At 48.6% G+C, this 21619-nt stretch overlaps 1 protein-coding gene across 11 annotated transcripts in view; it reads left to right on the top strand.

Annotated features, from left to right (window-relative positions):
• stxbp5a (syntaxin binding protein 5a (tomosyn)) overlaps positions 1–19259 on the top strand; it is a 65717-nt gene extending 46458 nt beyond the window's left edge. The window contains exons 15-27 of one of the 11 annotated variants that reach the window (XM_072703018.1): positions 914–1134; positions 2341–2513; positions 2808–2933; positions 3470–3621; positions 5744–5806; positions 8915–8962; positions 10158–10208; positions 11715–11954; positions 12043–12409; positions 12982–13147; positions 13442–13553; positions 14593–14813; positions 15503–19259. In XM_072703018.1, coding sequence (XP_072559119.1) covers positions 914–1134; positions 2341–2513; positions 2808–2933; positions 3470–3621; positions 5744–5806; positions 8915–8962; positions 10158–10208; positions 11715–11954; positions 12043–12409; positions 12982–13147; positions 13442–13553; positions 14593–14813; positions 15503–15544 — 1982 coding nt within the window. In that variant the 3' untranslated portion in view covers positions 15545–19259. Of the gene's footprint in view, positions 1–913; positions 1135–2340; positions 2514–2807; positions 2934–3469; positions 3622–5743; positions 5807–7333; positions 7391–8914; positions 8963–10157; positions 10209–11672; positions 11955–12042; positions 12410–12981; positions 13148–13441; positions 13554–14592; positions 14814–15502 lie in introns of all 11 variants that reach the window. The other 10 variants (XM_072703016.1, XM_072703015.1, XM_072703017.1 and 7 more) reach the window with 10 other exon arrangements.
• The last annotated feature ends 2360 nt before the right edge of the window (positions 19260–21619 follow it).

The following is a 21619-nucleotide window of genomic DNA, read 5'->3' as shown; positions in this document are numbered from 1 at the left end:
ACATCAGTCACGCTCCAGTCCGACCGCCGGATGCTGTCTCCAGGTTACACCTGGGAGGTGGAACAGAATGTTGGCTCCTCAGGTCATGTGACTGACGGTTCTGGATGTGTTATGGGGGGGAAGGTGCATAGTCTTTCAGGCACAGTGAGATAACGTGATGACACAATTTAGGGCGTCACCGTTAGGGCTGCGTGGTTTTGGAAAAATTTCAAATATCGCGATGTGATTTTCTTGCGATAAATACCGCAATATTTGTAACGCAAAAATGCAGCCTCTCTACCAAAAGAGTATGTCGGTGGTGTTTCCTCAAGTTCTGCCGATAAATCACTTGCTTTTTCTTGTTATTGTCTCTATGGAATCAAAAAATTATGTCTGGACGGTATGAAAAATGGGATGCAACCGAAGCCTGATTTCAACCCTGCTGACTATCGCTGTCGCTGCGATGTGACAATTACATGTGTGTAACATGTGATGTGGATATTAATACTGCACATCACCCAGCCCTAATCACCATGACACCGGCTGAGGGGGGCGGACAGGGGGCAAGTTGCCACCAAGAGGGAATTTCCTCACTTTGATGCTCTAATTGAAATAATATTTTGCATTCCTTGACACCCTTCATTGGCCCTGCTGAAGTGTGACGTGTGGGGTGTGAGGTGCGGACAGGGGGGGTAAAGGTGTCCCCATAGCAGGCGTTTATCGGCGATTAAAGGGAAGCCAGTCCTGACACACCGGCTGAAAAGTAATTAACCCATTTTAACGATGCTGCAACTATCGAGTCCGATTAGCGCCGCGCGGAGAGGGGGGCTCTTCATCAGCCGGCCCCCCTGCTCCAGGGTGGGGTGACATGTAGCTGCCTTTTAATACCGCGACGGCTTGACGACGACACCCCCCACCCCCCGCTCGTCCACAGTAATGCTTCAGGTGCTGTACAAGCTGAAGACCGCCAAAGTGTTCGAGAAGTCCCGCAACAAGGAGGACAAGCCCAGCACGGACATCGTGGACGAGGACCCCTTCGCCATCCAGATCCTGTCCTGGTGTGCCGAGAGCCGCATGCTGTGTGTGGCAGGCGTCTCCGCACACGTCATCGTCTACCGCTTCAGCAAACAGGAAGTGACAACGGAGGTGGTGCAGGTAATGCATCCCTGACTGTGCCCCCCCTCCCCCCCCATTAGACTCCCTGGGGAGGCTGTTACTGGCCTGTGTAAAGCCAGAGTGAATCCTGGGGAGGCTTTACTGTGTCTGAGAGATTTAACCCGTGTCTGTGTGTGTGTGTGTGTGTGTGTGACAAAGACATCTACCCTGTCCATCTATATATATGTTTTACTGTCTTTCTTTCTCTATATGTGTGTGTGTTACTCTCCCCCCTCTCCTTGTCTCTCTCTCTCTCTCACACACACACACACACACACACTCTCTTTGTCCTTGTGTATGTGTACATTGCTCTCTCTCTCCCTGTATGTGTACCTGTCTCCATGCATGTGAGTTATTGCCTACCTCTCTCTCTCTCTCTCTCTCTCTCTTCCTCTCTCTCGGCCTCCCTTTGTCCGCTTGTATACACATGGCTATGCACGCCTTAATGAACCCTGCACAGTATATCACTCGTAGCTGCTCTGGACACTGTCAGGCTCCCTTGGCTCTCCGCAGCGTACCTCATACAAATTCGATGTTTATTTAGCCCGTGTGTATCTTGATTCCGTGTCGGCCCCATCGGGAGAACGGCTGCCGGTGTCAAAGTCATCCCTTTTTCCCAGAATGCCACGCTGGCGGGACATCTGCTCCCTCCTTCATCTTCCTTGGGTGATTAGCTGTTACGCCAGTGTGTTGCCTGAAGGGGGCTCCCTGTGGACTTGCTCTGACATCTGGGCAGTAAGGACGAGCAGAGTGTGGTGTCGGTGGTCCTGTCCGAAACGGATCTCGGCGTCATTTTGGTTCTATGGAGCTGCCCCTTCCAATCCATCTTCCTCGAAGCTTCTCTTGTAATCGCTATGAGTCTCTCACTTGACTATGTTCCATTTTGCCACTTCGGGCTTCACTCTGTCCCGGAGGCGGCGGCACGGTCAGGCTAGTGAGGCTAAAGCCCCGAATGTGTTTGGGGAGGCCCTGAATCTCGTATAATGTATAATGTGGTTCTGTTGTCTGAAACACCAGAGCCACCACGACGGACACAGAGCTGATGTATTTTGAATGGAATAGACAGATCGGGATTTTATACTTTTAAATCTTGAACTCCTACTCATCGACGGTTCTAGGCTGAGCCCCGGATCTCCCCTAACCCTAGGCCGCCCCTGTGTGTCACGGTCATGGCGTCTAACCTTGCATTCTGTCGCCTCTCCACAGCTCCTGGAGGTCCGGCTGCAGTACGAGCTCAACGACGCAGAGTCCCCAGATGTGGGGGGGGAGCAGCTTCCAGCAGGCGGAACTTCGAGCCCCCAGACGAGCGTGTCCCATTCCCACCCCTCCACCAGCAGCAGCTCCTCAGACGGGATCCGGGATAATGTTCCCTGCCTCAAGTAGGCGCTGTTCGCCAATGATGCCTTAGTGAATTCACATTTGTTACTGTTTATATACAGGTGTTTAGGAACCAAAGAAACTCAAGGTAAACACATAAATTTAAGGCACATATAAGGCAAAAATATTTTTTGCTCAGAGGTACACTTCCTTAACCACTACGCCACCTGCTGTCCATATTCAGTAAAATAAAGTTAATGTTGTAATTAACACCAAAGGTTGTGCTGGTCCAGTGACCCAAACCAGGAGCTGGTTCCCACTAATAGCCCACCCTTGACCCCCCCTCCCCCTGCCAGGGTCCGCAGCACCCCCCTGAAGCAGTCACCGGGGTACCAGGTGGAGCTGGTGGTGCAGCTAGTTTGGGTCAGCGGGGAGCCGCCGCAGCAGATCACCAGCCTGGCTGTGAACTCCTCCTATGGCCTGTGAGTTTGGTGCGGACCGAGAACGCCTGTCGCTCTGAGGATGCATCCATCCAGCCATTAGCGCTTCGCTGGCTTGCGAAAGTGGCCTCGCAGAAATACGGCCGGGTGGGAATGTAGACCTGCCAGTCCCCCACTGGACCCGCTGGTAAACAATCGCGTCTGCCAGCAGGTAACCGGAGTGGGCGGGCTGGTCCACCAGACCCCTTTCTAGATGCATCTTCATTGAGATGTTTCTAAAAATGGCCCGTCTGAACCCATTGCCCCTAAAAGTATAGCCTTTACGGAATTTCTGAAATGGGCCATTAGACCTGGTTCTAAATTCGTTTTCATTGACAGATATGTACCCGTGCTCTCCTGTTTTTTTTTTTTTTGTTCTTGGTGGGTGTAACGCAGAGCAGGACCACACCTACCTGCCTGGTCTGCTGTGGGGAGCAGCTAGATGACGTTGTCGTCCGAGGTGACGATTGTACTGATTACCTTTTATAAAATCTCCAGTAAGCCTTCTCCATTCCGCGTTGTTTGTGTTTGCGAAACAGCGTCGTGTTCGGCAACAGCAACGGCCTGGCCGTCGTGGACTACCTTCAGAAGACTGTCCTGCTCAACCTGGGGACGGTCGAGCTGTACGGCTCCAATGACCCCTACCAGAGACAGCCGCGCTCCCCCCGCAAATCGAGACAGCCCTCCGGAGGTAAGGAGGAGCGCAGGAGAGGTTGTGGAGGTGGCGAGTGGGCGTAATGCCAGGGTGACGATGCCAGTGTGTCGAGGCCGAGGCCGAGGCCGAGGCCGCCTCAGTACATCGTAGATCCAGTCCTTTTAAACGCCCCCTTCTGATCCATTTGGGGCCAAAGCTGGTGTAATGTCAAGAAAAACCCAAAAAAATCAGTCTGCATGATTCATGTGCTCTCCCGCCTCTTTATAAATGTTCTACATCAGGGCAGTATTTGGTGATGTGTGTTCATTCCCCCCCCTCCAGGCCCCCTCTGGACCTCACACTCTCACCATTGACTTCCTGTTCCTCCTTGAAACCCCCATCCCGCTGTCACTTGCGATTATTGCTGCTTCTCTGTCACTTCCTGTCACTTCTGTCTCTGCGGCATAACCAAAGCACTTAGGATAGGACTTTGCATCAACGTGAGGGCTTGCTCTCTCTCTCTCTCTCTCTCTCTCTCTCTCTGTCTTGCTCTCTCTCTCTCTCTCGCTTCCTCTGTTTTACTCTCTGTCTTGCTCTGTCTGTCTTTCTCTCTCTGTCTTGCTCTCTCTGTCTTACCCCTCTTTCTCTCTCTGTTTTGCTCTCTCTCTCCGATTCTCCATGTTTAAAGCACAAAGCCTTTCGTTCAGAAACAGTTCATATGCAGTTCACGGGAGCCCAGAAACAGCATGGGCATCCATCGAAGGCTCACATGTAACTACGTCAAGGAGGCAGGAGGCAGATCGGAGTCTGGATACAGTTTTCCGCTCTTTAGTGTTCATGGTTTTGAAATCTCACATTAAGAGAGATAAAGCATGATTTGATATATGCGCTGGTACCATCATTAAGTGTTGTCATAGATTCCTTATCACTTTCTGTCCTTCCCACAGACTCTAATTAAGATACCAAAAGAAAGGTTTTTGCAAGTGTGTAAATGATTAATGCGTGTAATCTTGTGTTTGATCAGTTTTTTTTTTTTAAACCTGGCAAGTCTTTACAATTGTACCCCAATCATAACATTCGTGCTTTAGTCATACCACCCTTTAAAAACCAAAGTTTAATTTTTGTAAATTGTATTCATGGTCATACCTCCAGGGTTGTGGGTTCCAATCCCACCCCATCTGTGTGCATGCAGGTTGTATAGTGTGGATTTCCTCCAGCAGTTAGCCTGTCTGGTGTCTCTAAATAACCTGTAGTGTATAAATATGGGTGTGCCCTGTAATGGACTGGCATCACATCTAAGCTGGACCCCAGCCTTGTGCCCTGAGCTGCTTGGAATAGGCTTAGTGGATAGATGGATGGATGGATGGATGGATGGACATTTCAAGATATACGTACATGGCTTATCTGTTTGAGTATTTGTTTTTGAGTATTTGAGTGTTTTTAATGATTACACCTGCATTCGCATGTATTTCAAGAGGAGATATACATATGAATTATGCATGTGTGCCTCATGCATTTTGAATAGGAAAATGAAAACAGGTGATGATAGATTATTTCTATGTGGATCATGTGTCTGTCTTCTTTGAAAGCAAACAGGATGCTTTCATGCAGCGGTTCATGTGTCTGAAATCTTCTCATGGAATCATGAAAATAGAGAAAAATCTACTTTGCTCTCCTGCCGCCACACATAGGTCTAGGCAGGCCTGAACGCGCTGCTCTGCAGTGCCGCCACCTGGTGTGGATGCAGAATTGCACCTCTAGTGTTACAAAATGATGCAAAGCGATGTTGTGTAATGGGATGCTGTGACTGAGCCGCCAGTCTCAGATCTCGATGGCGTTTGTATCATCTGATCGTCGTCGGTGACCTGTCAGTGTCGACACAATGGGAATGGTAACCAGCACTCCCACAGAGCCTCACCTGATTTGTCTCCCCCCCCCCCCCACGCAGAAGACGGGCAGTAACCTGGTTCTGAATCAGACAAATGTACCGATTGCTGGAGAATCTTTAGAGGTCTTGTTACATTCCCAGGAGTCTGCTGCATTTTTTTTCTTATTTGGAAACCAGAACATTCAAAAAGCCTCAGTTTTATCTCAGGGCCTGTAAACCGTACCTGATTTGACCCAGATGGTCTAGAGGAGGTGCTGATCTCCATCATAACTCCCTCTTCCGTTTGAGCAGGACTTGGTGACATCAGCGAGGGATCCACCACTTCAGAGGACCGCTGCAAATCTCCCACTTCAGGTAAAACTGTCCCTTTTTTGAAATCATATATTATTATTTTTTATTTTAACATAATGCACATGCTTGCCTGAAAATGCAACAATACAAGGTGGACCCCAGTGCAATGTAAATAAGCAACTCCAGGGCCTGTAATCGGCCTGTAGTTGTTCCTATGTCAGTGCTAACGCTAACGTCTTAGCCACTGACTTACAATGCGGTGGGTGAAGTTCAGTCGCCCGCTTGACTCACTCTGTAGCCTGGAAGTGAGCCTGTACCATCAGACAACCAAGAACTGGCCTTTGGTTTGAACAACTGGGGTGCCACATCAGTTTTGTGGCAAAGTCTGCCTGGCTATTCATTCCAGCATGAGTAGAAAAGAAAACCATTGCACCAGTGGGTTATGAGATCATGCCCCCTGCCACCCCACCCCCCATATTGAGTCATGCTTACTGTACCCATTACTCCGTGGATGTAACTCACTGTGTCGGGGTGACCCTGCTGCTATGGAAGGATCTCCCTCCAGGGGGTGCTATTTTTTCCCCTTGCACCTCTTTTCACAGCATTAATGGGGATTAACCTCCATGTAAACGGTGGGTTCATATGCGATAAGGACGGGTCTTAAGTCGATATTGCGTTGAGATCGCCTTAACGTTGCGGTAACGCGATTACAGCTTCTGCCCCTTTCATTTGGGCCGTCAGGATTTTGTTTAAATCCATCTTTTTGTGAGAGCTTCTCTTTTAAACGAAGATGAAAGCCAATCTGATGCAGTAATATCCACAGCACATGAAAAGTTGTGTCATCCCCTGTACCGACTCTATAATGCTCTACTTAGTTTTATTGCCCCCAAAACCACTCAGGCAGTTTATGTAAAAAAAATCGGTCTTAGATATTTTGTGGATTTGATTAAAGTCCAATCCAGCCCTGTTTTCCAGGAAGCACAGTCCTGGTATTTTGCTCTGGTTTTGCTAATGCGCTGAGCTTGTTGACTTTGGCAGAAAAAGGTAGTTATTTCCCACAACATAATTTCCACAGAAATGCTGAAATAAGCAATATAAATTCTTATTTTATTCCAGAAGGGTGTAGATTAAATTGGCAGAGTATCAGAAGGCAATGCCGTTCCAGTGGTCCGGTTCCATATGTTACCACAGACCCAAAGAAGAGGCCCTTCTGGTTCTGCTTTCTCTACCGAGATGCCGGAAGGAGATTCAAGCAGGCGTCACCAGGGCCGGCTTTGCTATCTCACTGTGCGGCGCTCAGAGCTCGGTCAGAAAATAAACAAGGCATCCAGAAAGCTGCGCGCATGACGTCCAAAACGGGGTAGAGGTCACGAGGGGTTAAGTCCGCACGGACAGTGGGTCCGCGCCGAGGAACATTACACCCACGTCTGCTGGTTTTCTGTTAATCCCCGAGCTTGGCGCTATGTTTAAAGCTTATTTTTAAATCTCATTCTGCACTTCCCATGTTTCCTTCGAAACTGGCTTGACGTGTTTTTATTTTTTTTTGTCCTTTTCCCCCGTTTGTCATCTTTTTGTTTTTTCCTCGAAACGTGTCCCCAGCGAAATCCCTAAGCAGGACGTTTTCCAGGCTGCTATCCAGTGACCTAGGTATCGTATGGTTTCAGACGCCCGCGGCGTTCCGCTTCTCGCTAATTTGCCGGCTTCCTCTTGTGCAGTACTAACGAACCAGGGCCTAATTAATCTGGGGTGTGCACTTTGCTGCTTGATGCCTCCCGAACCCCGCTGTGATGAAAGGCAGGCTGGGCCCCAGGGCCCCCTCCTGCCACCGTCCCTCGCCGCGCCTTGATCCAGGATACTGACGCTACCAATCGGGTAATCGGTTGGTTAGCTCTCGGCTAGCTGATATGATTCTCTTCCCTGTACACACTTATGGATCCAGCTCTGCCTCACACACGCAGCCGGCGCGATAGCTTCTGTGGTCATGCTGTGCGTGGAGGAGCAGGGGCCTCTACGACTCTACTCTTCTCTGCTAGAAATCTGCCGAGGTTCAGTTTATGACGATGGTCAACAGAGTCATCATCTCCCAGGCCTCCTGGCTGCATGGCGGTTTTGTTTACAGCCCCCGGTCTACCAGGATGTTGCCCTCGTACTTTGGACCCGTTCGGACGTGAAGGGTCTCGACAGCAGTCACCTCGTCCCTTTCTCAGATTCGCACATCAGCTTCAGCCGCACGGTTGCAGTGAGACGGCCGCAGTTACACGCCCGCAGTTGTTGGGTGTTTCGTAGCTTGCACACGTGCCCTGCACAGCTTCAGTTAAACCATGTTTAGTTTGCTACTTTGCATAGTTAGTTAACTTACCAGTTAAAGAGACTCCCATGTTTTTCCGGTGGAAACAGGTAAAATCGCAAGACCAATTTTATCATGCCCCCCCTCCACACCCCACCACATCGTGTCAGGATTGTTGCAGTCTGATGACTCTGCTTACGTTTTACCGGGCTACAATCTGGGTCTCGATGCCCGGACTCCCAGAGGAGCTTGTTACAGGATCCTCGCCATCACGTCCAGCCAACAGCTGCACAAAGCCCATCCTTCACAAGGGCCTCTGGCAAGGATGCGCCCAGAGGAATGATTTATACTGGAGAAATGTATAATAAAGTTAGAAACTCTATTAACCTTACATTTGAATTGGATTACGTTCTGGCAAACCTCACACGCCCTCTCCAGCCGAATACTGGGGCCACCATAAATGTCTTCTGGCTGAGCTTTCAGAGCGCATCTCATGCGGGTTCGAACCTCGTGAGGGAGACCGTCCTCTAATGATTATAGTCCCAGGCGCTGTGAATGGAGTGCAGTACGCAGCCCCAAGTCAGTCTTGGGGAGAATTCAATTCTAGGGGAATACCAGGGTAGACCCACACTCTAGGTCATAGTGCTCAGCGGCACCCTCTGCTGGGCAACAAGCAGAAATATATCTTTTACATTATTGTTTTATGCACGGAAATGAGTGTGAACTTCCACCGACTCTCCAGGTACTGTAGGAGAGTCAACACAAGCTAGCTTGGAAACCTGGAGCGGGAAGCGAATTGTCTGTATTTGGGGTGGCGTGTGATTGGATGGAGCTGCCGAAGCCCCGCCTACTCTAACTGCTCGTTTGCTTTACTTCCCTAAAAGTGCTGACGTCAAACCATCAGCAGCTGTACAATGGCGGATGTAGAGGAGGTAAGGGTGGCGGTGCGTCACCGCGAGGTACCAGTACAAAAACAAAACAAACACTGTTTTGTTATAGAGAAGTCATGCTCCTGTGTGACGTCACCAGCGCTGCGGCGCTGACTGACTGAAGACAGAACAAAACAAAGCAAAAAAAATTAAAAAATTAAAAGGACCCAGTGCCGGGCGATGACAATGCATGCCACACATGTCACATGACTCCGTCACGTCGCGCGATGTGCTTGTACCAATTGCCCCACCCCATTCCTGCCCTCCAAGTCACATGACTGCCATTCCGTCTGTTGATTTGACATCACGCCACTATATTTGTGATTGTGCTGTATCCCATCTGTGCCATTTTGGTCCGTGGACTGTTCTTCATGTATTCAGCAATGGGGGGGAGGGGGGTGTTAAGATTAATTATTTCTGGTAACAGTAGTGTTCCCTTACAACTTTGAGTGATTCCCTGTTAGTGTAATGCAGACTAAACGATCTATATTTTGCGCATGTGAACTTAAAAGTGACAATGAAATGATAGAAAAAGAGAAATAACCGGAATGTTCTGAGGAGAGCGACCATGCAGCTTCGAGTGGCGACTAAAGTCACCGTTTTGGGTTTCGCTAAGGGTTTGCCGCCGTGCTCGTGTACATCACGGGGACCATCCCCGTTACATCACAATAGTGAAGCTGTTTCACACTGTTCCACGGCTCCATACCTCTTGCTTGACCGGTCGAACTCCGTTCCGAAAACGACCCACGCTTTATTAATTTTGTTTTCTTTGGTTGCTTCTTTGCCATCCTGCGAGGCTGTAATTCGCTCACGTTTGGTTGCGAGTGTTTTACTGGGATTTGACCTAGTTCTGGGTGCTGCATGTAGACTCTCCATCTTCCTCCTCCTCCTCTTCCTCACTCCCCTCCGCCTTCCTCCTGTGTGCTGCATGCTCCTTGGCATGAGTATTCTGAATGCCTGTCTCTGTGTGGTGAGGTTTCTTCCAGGGTGCTGTGGATCTATCCTGCCCCCCCCCCCCTCCTTGGCTGTCTATTTGGCATGGTGCCTGGTCGTCCCACTGAGGCGCTGTCTGGGGGGGGGGGCGACCAGTATTGGACCCGCCTCCCCGTCTCTCATGTGCCATCCCCGACACATCTGCATGACGTGTGTGCAACCTGAGAAATGCTTTTGTAAAGGCGGGATGTTTTCTATTTTCCAGCTAAGATGTCACGGAAATTAAGCTTGCCTACTGAGCTAAAGCCAGATTTGGGTAAGCCTTAACTTCGCGCTTGCACTCTTCATTTTTTTTTGTTTTGTCTCTTTTAAAGAGTGGTGATGGGGGTTGTTTTTCCATTGCTGCACCTGTCAGATCTTGCAACATCATGCGGCCGTGGGCAATGTGGGACGCTCAAACGTTCGAATGACTTAACGTTGGGCCAGAAATTTGGAATGCTGGGCCCTCATGGTTCCAGCGAGCTCTGAGAGAGGAGCCCCCCCCCCCCCCAGCTGGTCCCAGCTGGTATGTGGGGGGGGGGGGGGTGTGGCCTCTCAGGTGTGCTGTGTGCTGTTTGCGATCTGAAGTTGCGCAGAAACAGCGGTTCCAGCTTACAGGAGCCACGATCATCCTGCAGGATTTTGGGGGGGCGGGGGCAGAGCCAGGAGGCGTGTCATCGCAAGGGACGCCCCCCCCTCACCTAGGCCTGTCCCTGACGTCAGTCAGTGGGCCCATCTGAGGTTGACGGAGCTCGACAGGTTTGGGCTGACAGTGCACTGATCCTTGTGCACCGGTGTGGAAACATGAGCTCTTCCTGTCAGACCCTTTACTTCCGTTTTGATTAAACTGGTTTTTGGAAACCGCGAGTTCTGGGAGTGGAGTTTTCCTTAAAGGTGACGCTTCAGGTAGAGAAGCAGAACGATGCCTTTTTCGGGAATATTGACAGGCCTGTGGCCCCAGATGGGCATCCAGGTACTCAATCCAATCCCTGGGCCCATCCATCCCAGAATAACCATCTCCGAGACAGCAGCGGATCAAGCCTGTGGCTCACATCCATCCCACATAAGCCTCCCCGGGCAACTGCTCTCAAAACAGCTGCTCTCTGACGTCTTTATGAAGCCGGAATAACCTGCCTCAGAGGACGATAAGCGCTATCAGATCAGATCCCAGGGACCAGCCTGATGGAAACGAGAGCTGTTAGCAGAACATGTGTGCGCGCGCGTGTCTGGGATGGGTTCACAGCCCCCGTGAATCCATCCCGCGTTCCTTCTCCGCTCGGCTCACCCCCTCATGCCCGGAGCATGCGGTGACGTTCATTCCCGCCGCTCCGCATTAACCCACCGCCTTGCGCATCACCCCGCCCTAATGCTGCTGTGCTCCGATGGCCACGCTGTATCCACGCCTGGAACGCGTCATATGTCATATGTCAGAAAACATCGGCTCGCCTCGCAACCTGCAATGCTTGCCTTTCAGAAAGCACAATATAACAGATTATAGTTGTAATAAAATCATCCTTCACATCTTGTCTGTCTGCCAAGGGCGTAGGTTTAGTTTCAACATTGGTAGGGACCGAATCAGGTTAGAACCCCCGCCCCGTAAAAACACAGTTCTCCCACAGTATTAACAGGGACATGTACCACTCATACATACTCAAGTCTACGCCCTTGCTGTCTGCCCATTCATGGGCATTTGTTCTCCTTGGGACGGGTGCTGTACCTCTCTCTCTCTTTGCCTCCACTGTCCTCCTCTCCGTTTGTCCCCCGCGGGGCGCCATCCCGCCAGACGGCCGGGACAGCTCGTTCAGCCGCTCGCGCAGCTCCAGCGTGACCAGCATCGACAAGGAGGCGCGGGAGGCCATCACGTCGCTGCACTTCGCCGAGACGTTTGCCCGCAAGGGTGAGGCCGTCGCCACGCCCAGCCTGTGGGTGGGCACCTCCCTGGGCACCGTGCTGGCCGTGGCGCTCAGCTTGCCCCCTCCAGGCGAGCAGAGGCTACTGCAGCCGGTCATCGTGTCACCGAGCGGTAGGTGTCAGGGTGTGGGTGGGGTCAGGAATGGACAAGGGCAAGGTTTAGTCACTACACACTGTTTACCCAACAACGTGTCTTCTAGGCACGTTGATCAGACTGAAGGGAAGCATCCTACGGATGGCCTTTCTGGACAGCACCGGCGCCATCATTCCCCCATCCCACGAACCCTGGTACGAGCCCAACGCCTTCGACGACCGGGACGAGCGGGAGAAGGCGCGGAAGCGGCGGCCGGTGTCGGTGTCGCCGTCGGCATCGCAGGAGCTGAGCGAGACCCACTACGCCGTGGTTTGCTCGGAGAAGCAGGCCAAGGTGCTGGCCCTGCCCTCGCAGGCCTCCGTCAAGCACAGTATCACCGAGACGTCCTTCGTGCTGCGCAGCGACGTGGTGCAGATGGGCAGTGGGGTATGCGTCGCCTGCTTCTGCGCCAATGGCCACATCATGGCCCTCAGGTGAGACTTTATGGGGGGAACCATATTGTAATGGAGATGACTCGGTTAGGCTCAGTCTAGCTTGTTCTGACTCGGTCTGGTTTGGTCAGTCTCAGTTTGGCCAGGTCTGGTATGGTCAGTCTCGGTCTGGCCCAGTCTGGCCCGGTCAGGCTTGGCCTGGCAGTTCACCTAAACACCAGTACAAGAAGTTAAGTCTTTGAAAAAGAATGTGAAAGTTCTGACCCGCAAGACCTCCCTGGTCTGCTAGCACTTGCTTTCGTACGCATAACCACAACATCCTGCTATACCAGGAAAGTTCTGATTCGGGAGAAGAACTCAGGTCCCTTTTGTCCTTGAGAAGCTGATTCCGCGACGGCGGCAGACGGAGCTGGCCGCGTGGCCCCACCACCGCTGACCCCTGCGTGCTCCGGCGCTCAGAGGGCTGCCAGGTCTGCTCCACTCTGTCGGCCAGAAGCTTCCGGACCCAATTACAGACTCACTGCTGATTTTGAACATTCCACAGGAGGCGGAATGCAGGGGCGGCACTCCATGAATTAGCCTTAACACCGCTCCTGACCCCAATGTCCTTACAGTCTACCCAGCCTAAGACCACTGCTGGACGTGAACTACCTGCCGTTGACTGATATGAGAATCGCCAGGACGTTCTGCTTCAGCAACAACGGGCAGGCCATGTATCTGATCTCCCCCACCGAGATCCAGAGGATTACCTACAGCCAGGACACTTGCGAGAACCTACAGGTGAGGGGGCGGGGCCTGCTCTCCAGGAGCACGTACTATTGGCTGATGTGTAATGAGCAGTGCTGTTTGTTTGTCCTCCACACACAGACACTGCAGATGAAGCTGTGTAGAGACATTCTGAGAAATTAGGGGTAAAATAATAGGAAAATCTGACGTCAGTAGAGACCCGGAGATGAATGTTTTCCTTTGCCGTGTCATTGCAGCAGTTCTGTGTTTTGCTGCAGCGCGGTGCGTGTGCGTGTGCGTGTGTGTGTTTGCCTGAATACGTGCCTGTGTATCCTGTGTGTGATCCAGGAGATGCTAGGAGAGCTTTTCACTCCCGTGGAAACCCCAGAGGCTCCCAACAGAGGCTTCTTCAAGGGTCTCTTTGGGGGTGGTGCACAGTCCCTGGACCGGGAGGAGCTGTGTGAGTAGCTGCCTGAATTCACCCCCCCCCATTCCAATACTGCTGTCTCATCCATCTGCCCCCCCACCCCCAGCCTCCCACCCTGCATCAGCCAGTGCGCCAGCCTTCTCTGTCTCACCTTCTCCAAGGACAACAAAAAAATCTAAACGAAAGAGGCAATGAAGGGAAATTTGGAGAAAGGTAGAGAGTGGATGTGGTTTGGCACACGACGGCAGCAAGGTCGTGGTGTCCTGGGTCTGTAAAACGCAGAGGCCTGCTGGACCAAAGTCTGACCTGTACAGAACAAAGAGGGCTTGATGTCCCCAGATACCTGGATCATGTTCAGGAAGGTTGGGCGGGGGGGGGTTTGAGGGATAAGAATGTTTAAAATAAAATTTAAAAAACTCTGGGGTGTGTTTCCTAAAAGCTCTTGTTCTCAACTTAAATAGATGGAGCTTCAGTTGCATGGTTTCAACTATGTAAGTTGCTAACATATTTGTGCTGCGTCCCACTTGAACTCGTAACTCGGAAATTCCAAGGCCCTAGTCAGAAATTTCCACTGCAGCACCCCCTGAAATTGGAATTCTGACTTGTGAACTCAGGAGAATCTACACAGAAAGCAAGCCTGTTTCAGAAAGTAGGATTTCTTGCTTCATCTGACAATTTGTCAGATTTAAGGCTAAGCGTAAGTGAGCGAAGATAAAGGCCATTTAAACTGGAGTAAATTAAATCAAACAAGTTATCCGGCTAAGAGAGAAATCTTGCTTTGTGAAATGGGTCCCTGGTATTGCTACATGACTTTCCGACTTGTCCTGGAATGCTGTTAACTCGTGTGTGACATTCCCAGTTCCGAGTTCCGATGTCCGAGTAAGATGGAACGCAACAATGCTTTTGGGAAACGCACTCCTGGTTTCTCAGCCGTGCTACTGTTATTTAATTCTTGTCCTTATGGATGACATAGGTGATCACGTGACCTCTGGGCTCGCCTTAACCAATGGCATGCATTGAGGGCACGTCAATCACATGACCTCCTGGGTGATAAGTATTCTCTTCCTCGCAGTCGGTGAATCGGTGGCGGGCAAAGCCTCGCGGAGCCTGGCTCAGCACATCCCTGGGCCCGGTGGCATCGAGGGCATGAAGGGGGCGGCGTCGGGTGTGGTGGGCGACCTGGCACGCGCCCGCATTGCGCTGGATGAGAGAGGACAGAAGCTTGGAGAACTGGAGGAGAGGACGGCGGCCATGATGGCCAGCGCCGAGTCCTTCTCCAAACATGCCCACGATGTGAGACTTGTTACATCCTTATGGCTCCTGGGTATCTGTGTTTGTGCTCTGGCTACATGCAGTACTAACACTGCTAAATGGGTGCAAGTCACTACTTACACTGCTAACGGGTGTCAGTCAGTACTTACACTGCTAATGGGTGTCAGTCAGTACTTACACTGCTAACGGGTGTCAGTCAGTACTTACACTGCTAACGGGTGTCAGTCAGTACTTACACTACTAACGGGTGTCAGTCAGTACTTACACTGCTAACGGGTGTCAGTCAGTACTTGGACTGCTAACGGGTGTCAGTCAGTACTTGGACTGCTAACGGGTGTCAGTCAGTACTTGGACTGCTAACGGGTGTCAGTCAGTACTTACACTGCTAACGGGTGTCAGTCAGTACTTACACTGCTAACGGGTGTCAGTCAGTACTTGGACTGCTAACAGGTGTCAGTCAGTACTTGGACTGCTAATGGGTGTCAGTCAGTACTTGCACTGTTAAAGGGTATTAGTCAGTAATCTGTTGGCTTACATAGTCAGTATTTATACTGTTAATAAGTATCAGTCAGTACAAAAACTGTTTGTGAGTTAAGTTAGTCGTTTTAAATTCTTGGGTTACTCAGCCTCAGGTATATGGGGTTATTCTCACCTCTCAGTTTCTAAATGTCAGTCATCGTGTACCCTTTGCTCTTTCTCACCCCTCCCAGATGATGCTGAAGTGCAAAGACAAGAAGTGGTACCAGTTCTGATCAGTGTGGGGGGAGCTGAGGGACTTCGTGCTCTTGTACACGGCGCCACCTGGAGGCCAGCGGCCCCCCCACCTCCCTCCCTCCCTCAGTTCTGCTGGACAGCGGGGACAGGCCCCAGAGGAACGCTCCAGCACAATAGTGATACTCCACCGCCTCGGCTGTGGGTGCAAAATGAATCGAAAGGGGAAAAAAAAATCACCTTGATGGTGTCTTCTTCTGTTTGTGCTGTTTACTTTTTTTGTTTCTCCCCAACATCATCCAATATGGCTGAGAGTATAAGTGATCCCCGGGTCAAGAGGAAGGGGGCCAGCAGACTCCTCAGGGAGCCCGTCCCATGCTGGGGGGGTCTCCCTTGTCCCATTTTCTAAAGCCAAATGTCTCCGCTCCCACTTTTATCCTCAATGGGGCCAACAAGGTCAAAGAGTAACTAAGACAAAACTTAAAAACCTGAAAAAACAAGAGAAAAAAATATATATAATTCTAAATATTACTCAACTCTATATTCACATATGACTGTCGTATGCAAAAACAGAGGATAAACCACCAGTGAAGAGCAGGGTATTCTGCCCCTCGGAATCCTGGGATACCATGTCCCGGACACCCACAGGAAATGGTGACCTCCAGCAATGGATGCCCAAAGGGTGAAAACAGGCTCCTTGTTCAGTCCTGCCGCACTATAACATAGAACTACATTTGTTTTTCATTCCGTTCCTCATTCGTTTCTTTTCGCTCTTAGTCTCTTCTGACTTTCTATCGGTCAGTTGTACGCCTCATGGCCCACGTGTCTGTGGCTTTGTCGTCCGTGAATCACTTCTGGGTTGTTTTCTTTGTCGTATTGAGAGTATCTTGTGGCAAATGAACTGCATTTTAATTGTTCATATAAAAGAGCTGGTATTCAAAGGTAACGCAGAGCCCATCATGTCTCTTAGTTAAAATACCAGATTTTTTAATGTCTGAAAACTACTGCATGGACCAGAGGTGGATAGATCAGGAGCAGAAAGTAAAAATCCAGGCCAAGATTTTGTTTCAACCAAGCAGCTGAGTAACCAACAGTAATAGAGTACTTAACTGGTTGGTTGAAACAAAATCTGGATTTTTATTTTCTGGACCTGGACTATCTACTTCTGGCATGGACTCACTGGTGGCAGGAGGTTTACAACAGAGGTGCAATCTGAAGTAACCATGATAACCGTCTCCCCATCTTCTTGTTCCGTTGCCGTCGTCCGGGTGCCGCAGGCTCGTGCTGCGTTGTTTCCACTCACACTGCAGCCGAGAAACGCATTGCAATTCGCGTCTGTGTGCGCAGTTTTCGTTTCGCCTCTGGGGTACAGAGGTACTTGTATCAAAAACAATATTCAGAGCTGCTGACTTATTTTCAGTTTGTTCCTCTTCCTCTTTCAGTTAAGGAGCATGTAGAGCGTAACGTACTTCGCGGCATTTGTTAGGGAAATGGCAGAATGGCTGGATGAATCACGGCGAATTTCTGTTCGTTCGTAGCCATAAACAGAAAAGCTTGTTTTCTGCAGGACGAGAGGCCCTGTGGCAGGTCTCCTACACGGTGCCAAAGGCAGGTTGTTGGGATGTCTGGGAAGGATATTGTGTGTGTGTGTGTGTGTGTGTGTGTGTGTTAGCTTCAGAAATGCTTTGACTGGGGTCTGCCTGGGTATAGGCTGTGGACTTTCTAGAAATATATATATATATATATATATATATATATATATATATATATATTGCTGCCTATGTAGTCACCCTTGTTTTGTCTGTGAATTGTGCTTTTTAAGCTGGAGCAATGGAGACGTGGGTGATAGAATCCAGTCCAAATTTTCTGCTCACTGAAATGAAATATGTGTGTTTTAATCTTCCCATTTATTTTATTCATCATCCACGGCTTCAGGTGCTTTTGTTCCTTTCGCGTGACCACACACGCAGTCCTGTAGGCAGAAAGCCCTTGACGGCCGCTGGCCGTAGCTGCCCCTCACAATGAAGTGCGTCACAGCGCTCTGTCTTATCCTATTGGTTGGCATTCCAGGGATTATCAGCCGGAGAGTCTCTCCCGGGGCGGTACGTCATGCGTTATTACTAATCTCGACCGATGAGTGTATCCGTCTGCAAAACGTGTGTGTAACTACATAATGGTGCACTAGTTACAAGAACACATTAATATATGTTTTACTGTATGTGGAGATGTATAATTCCTTATTGGTATTCTAATGTGAGTCTTTCCGGTTTTTTTTATAGAGTGCAAAAAGCTGCTATTTATGTCACGTAGGAGAACATCTAGCCGGAAGTTTTTCCTTCTTTACCGATTGAGGGATAAAGCTTTTTTTCCAGCCAAGTTTTTACATCCCGATGTAAATAATGAGACAGCTGGAGGCAAATCTGAAAGTGCAGATTTCCCAAAGTGATGAGAAAAGGTTAGTCGCCATATTCGTGTCAGACGCCAAAGATTTCGTTTTTGTTATTTTCTGTTTATCCCCAAAGTCTTCAGCCCCGCCCCCTTTGCCCCGGCCCCGGCCTGCCGTAGACAGCTGCGCTTACCGTGCTGCGCAAACGGCTGTCATTTGCATTATGCAGTAACTAGCAGTGTCACCCCCCGCATAACTTATGTCTAAATGCTTGCTTATGGGAGAGAAGGTGGCCAGTGCTGATATCTGAATCCTGTATTTTTGTATTGTTTCTGCTCTTATTGCACTGGCGTTTCACCTTCATTTGGTCGCCGCTCTCTCCTTAGAGCACATAAAAAAGGACCAACGCATTTAAAACTGATCGATTCTTCATAAATAATATATTATGGTAAGGAGGAACGGCCACACTTTCAGATTTGTTTCCAAGTTCCGTTTATTGATAATCTGTTATATTTGTACTATACTTTTAATTTGAATAAATTTGATAAATCAATAATTTAATTTATAGTTTAAGAAAAAAAAAGATATTACAGATATTTATCATTACCTGTGTGCATAAAGGGTGTGTATATTGTCTATATTTAAAAATGAAAGATTAATTCATGTTTCTAATGAGAAAATGTACGGTATTTGTATCTCGGAGCGGCTGGTGTCGGCTGGACGGTGAGCCTGTAAACGCGGATTCTGTCTTGTCCACATCTGGGTCGCGCTGGAGTTGTATTGGTACCGACAAACGTCGGCGGCCGGCGGGCACAGACCCGGTTATTTCTTGCACAATAGCGGACGCATGATATTCAGTGTTTACTAATAAAACGCCGTTTGAGCCCGTCATCATTTTCCGAGCTCGCTTTCCTCCACATATACACCTTTACCGGTAATTTCAGCGCCTTCTATCATGTTTAGCCCTTTTGTTTTCTTTTCTATGCTGTGTGCGCATTGTCGTGAGGATGTCGGTGACTAGTTACTATTGTACCTTCCCAGAAAACGTGAGGAAAATATTACATGGATGACTGAGATGCCCTAGCTCCCTTCTCGTTTCTCTTTTTTGTAACCCTAGCATCCAGTGTTCTCCTGATAAGAATCCACTTTAACATACTTGGGAAAGTTTGTCTCCTATTCGCCATATTCTGTCTTGGAAAAATACGTTACCAGTGGGTTGCAGTATTTTCTCATTGTAGCCAATTTTTCTTGTACAGTTTTATGCAAATTTCACATGGATGTTTATGACTATGAATCTGCTGCCACAAACAATTTAGAAATTCTGTAGATAGAAATTACTGTGCAATGGGAAATAAATATGAAAAATGAAATACCGGTTTCCGTGTTACTTTATTTTTAATAGCATGCACGTTTTAGATAAATGCGCAGTATTCACGGGTAATTTAATTATCAGTGGATGATGTGCCAGTTCAGCACAAAGTGCTGACTTTATACGAGGCAGAAATTGGGTAAGTGAAGATCAGAACTGGTGACAAAAAAAGGTTGAAGATTCTTGCATGCACAGAGGGGCGTAGGAACAAGGGGGTGGGGGGTGGGCTGAGGGCTGTGGACAGGATTTTTAAAATACCGAGGTCAGAAGTGTTAACCCTTCCTAGGTCTGCCCCGTAATGGATCGTGGTTATTGGAGTTGCAGAAAAATACTCAGTACTTGACCTCTTTGTCCTCAGTGGTAGGTACGATCATGCTCCCAATATTTAATTTGGCTTCATTCATCCCTCAAATAAATAACCCTTTGTATTAATTTATTTGTGCCCCCATATCAAACTGTCTCATACGCCGTTGCTTGCGCACCATTAATTAAAACTCATCCTGCTTCACCATAAATGAACGATTGTGTAAATATTATGTCGCGAGGTCTATTTCTTACTGCAAACGCAAGCGATTGCCATCTAACCCTCTTCCACTACCTCCCAACTATCTCGTGTAATGGTGCATTGAGTTTGGAGTCTATATCCCAGGAAGCGCATGAACAAGGCGAGGCACATGCCAGACAAGACGCTGGTCCGTTACAGGAGTAGCACACTTAAACTATATGTGTTTGAACCGTGGGTGGAAGCTCACGGAGTAGGAACAACAAGCAAACTCCACATACAGAGGAAAGAGACCAACAGCACTGGAGGTGTGAGGTGCCACTGCAACAAATTAAACCACAGCGATGCTTAATCTTGCGTAATTGGCCTGGCATTACGGATGTAAAGAAATTCATGTCCACTAGATGGCGGCACACACTCAAAAATTTAGCCAAGTTTCGTTTCAAGTGCGGTGTGTTTGTGGTAATATTACCACGGTGTGAACGTATAAAGGAATGCAAACCACTAAGGAGGCTGTTAACGACTTCGGGTTTGTTTTTTATGCGTGAAAATGTTAAGATTATATTTGTTGGTTTGCAGCGGATAATTTATGTCAGTCATTATGTCACCAGTAGACTATAAATGACTAAATTCTGTTCGCGTTCCTTCTGTTAAACTGATTTTAGATAACTTAATGTTATAATGACATGCTCACCGATCCAGAAGAACAATTTACATAGAATATTAACTTCCTTTACTGAAAGTCATAATTACAGGGGTTGGAAATATTGATTCAATGTCGGTGCTCTCTGGAACAAAGATTATTGAAATTCCGGCGAGCTGGTATTGTGTCTAGTTAAATTTGATAGGCAGCGGAATAAAATTTGTGATTCTTTCTACATGGGGGCAAAACGGTTTACCCCAAATTCCCTTACAGGAGACTGAAGAGTAATATTCCAGCAATCATGTCTGTTTTGGTATTAGAGGTGTTGGGAAACGGCTGCTTTCTCACTATCTTTATTATAAGGGCGTAGTATGTAGACAGTAGAAGTAAGCGAAGCTCAGCGTCTTAATGACTCGGCATTCCTAAAACACATAACGCAGCGAGGCCGCTAGGGGCAGCCGCGACGTACCATTAGTGTTCGCGTGTTCTTTTCTTGATCTGACTCAGATGGGTTACATCAGAAACACCCATTACAACGCCAGAACTCTATACTTAAATTTTCAGCTCCAGTGAATAATTAGCAGTGCTTGTGGATAATGTTCTTGTGGATATTACGATAAGGTGGCGTATGGTCATATTTGCAAATTTATTTAGGCTTTGCTGATGTCTTCACCCCTGGCAAATAGAAGTACATATATGATAAAAATCCAATGCTGTTGTTTATATTAATCTTGCTTACGGTCGATGCATTTCACCAGAAGTAGGCTGAGCACACAAGTTGCGGCCAAATGCTATGTTTGGGAAATTACTTAATCTGTACATTCCCACAATTAGTTCTATTATCTTTCTGAATCAGATTGGATTTTTTAAAACCGGCTTGAATAGTGTAGTTCTGCTTGGCGCTGCTCTTAGCTACCTGGAGTTACTTTCTGGTATCAAACAAATGTGTCATTCTGAGTGAATGGTTTCGGGCAGATGGAGTGTAGACTATGTCAATGAGGAAACCCATTTCAGCATATTCATAGTGGACTATTTTTATTCTTTTCAACCACAACTTATGGCGGAATAATGAACCCCAATCATGCGAGTCGTAGTTTAATGAGAATCACAGCGAGTGCTGCCTACGTTGTTGCACTGGTATTGCACTGCACTGGTATTGCAGTACCTGGCGTTTCTCTGTCAGAGGAGTATTGCACAGAAAATCATCCTGTGACAT

The sequence above is a fragment of the Paramormyrops kingsleyae genome, chromosome 19, assembly GCF_048594095.1.
Source record: "Paramormyrops kingsleyae isolate MSU_618 chromosome 19, PKINGS_0.4, whole genome shotgun sequence".
Classification (NCBI taxonomy): Eukaryota; Metazoa; Chordata; class Actinopteri; order Osteoglossiformes; family Mormyridae; genus Paramormyrops; species Paramormyrops kingsleyae.
This window is presented reverse-complemented; position numbering and strand designations above follow the sequence as displayed.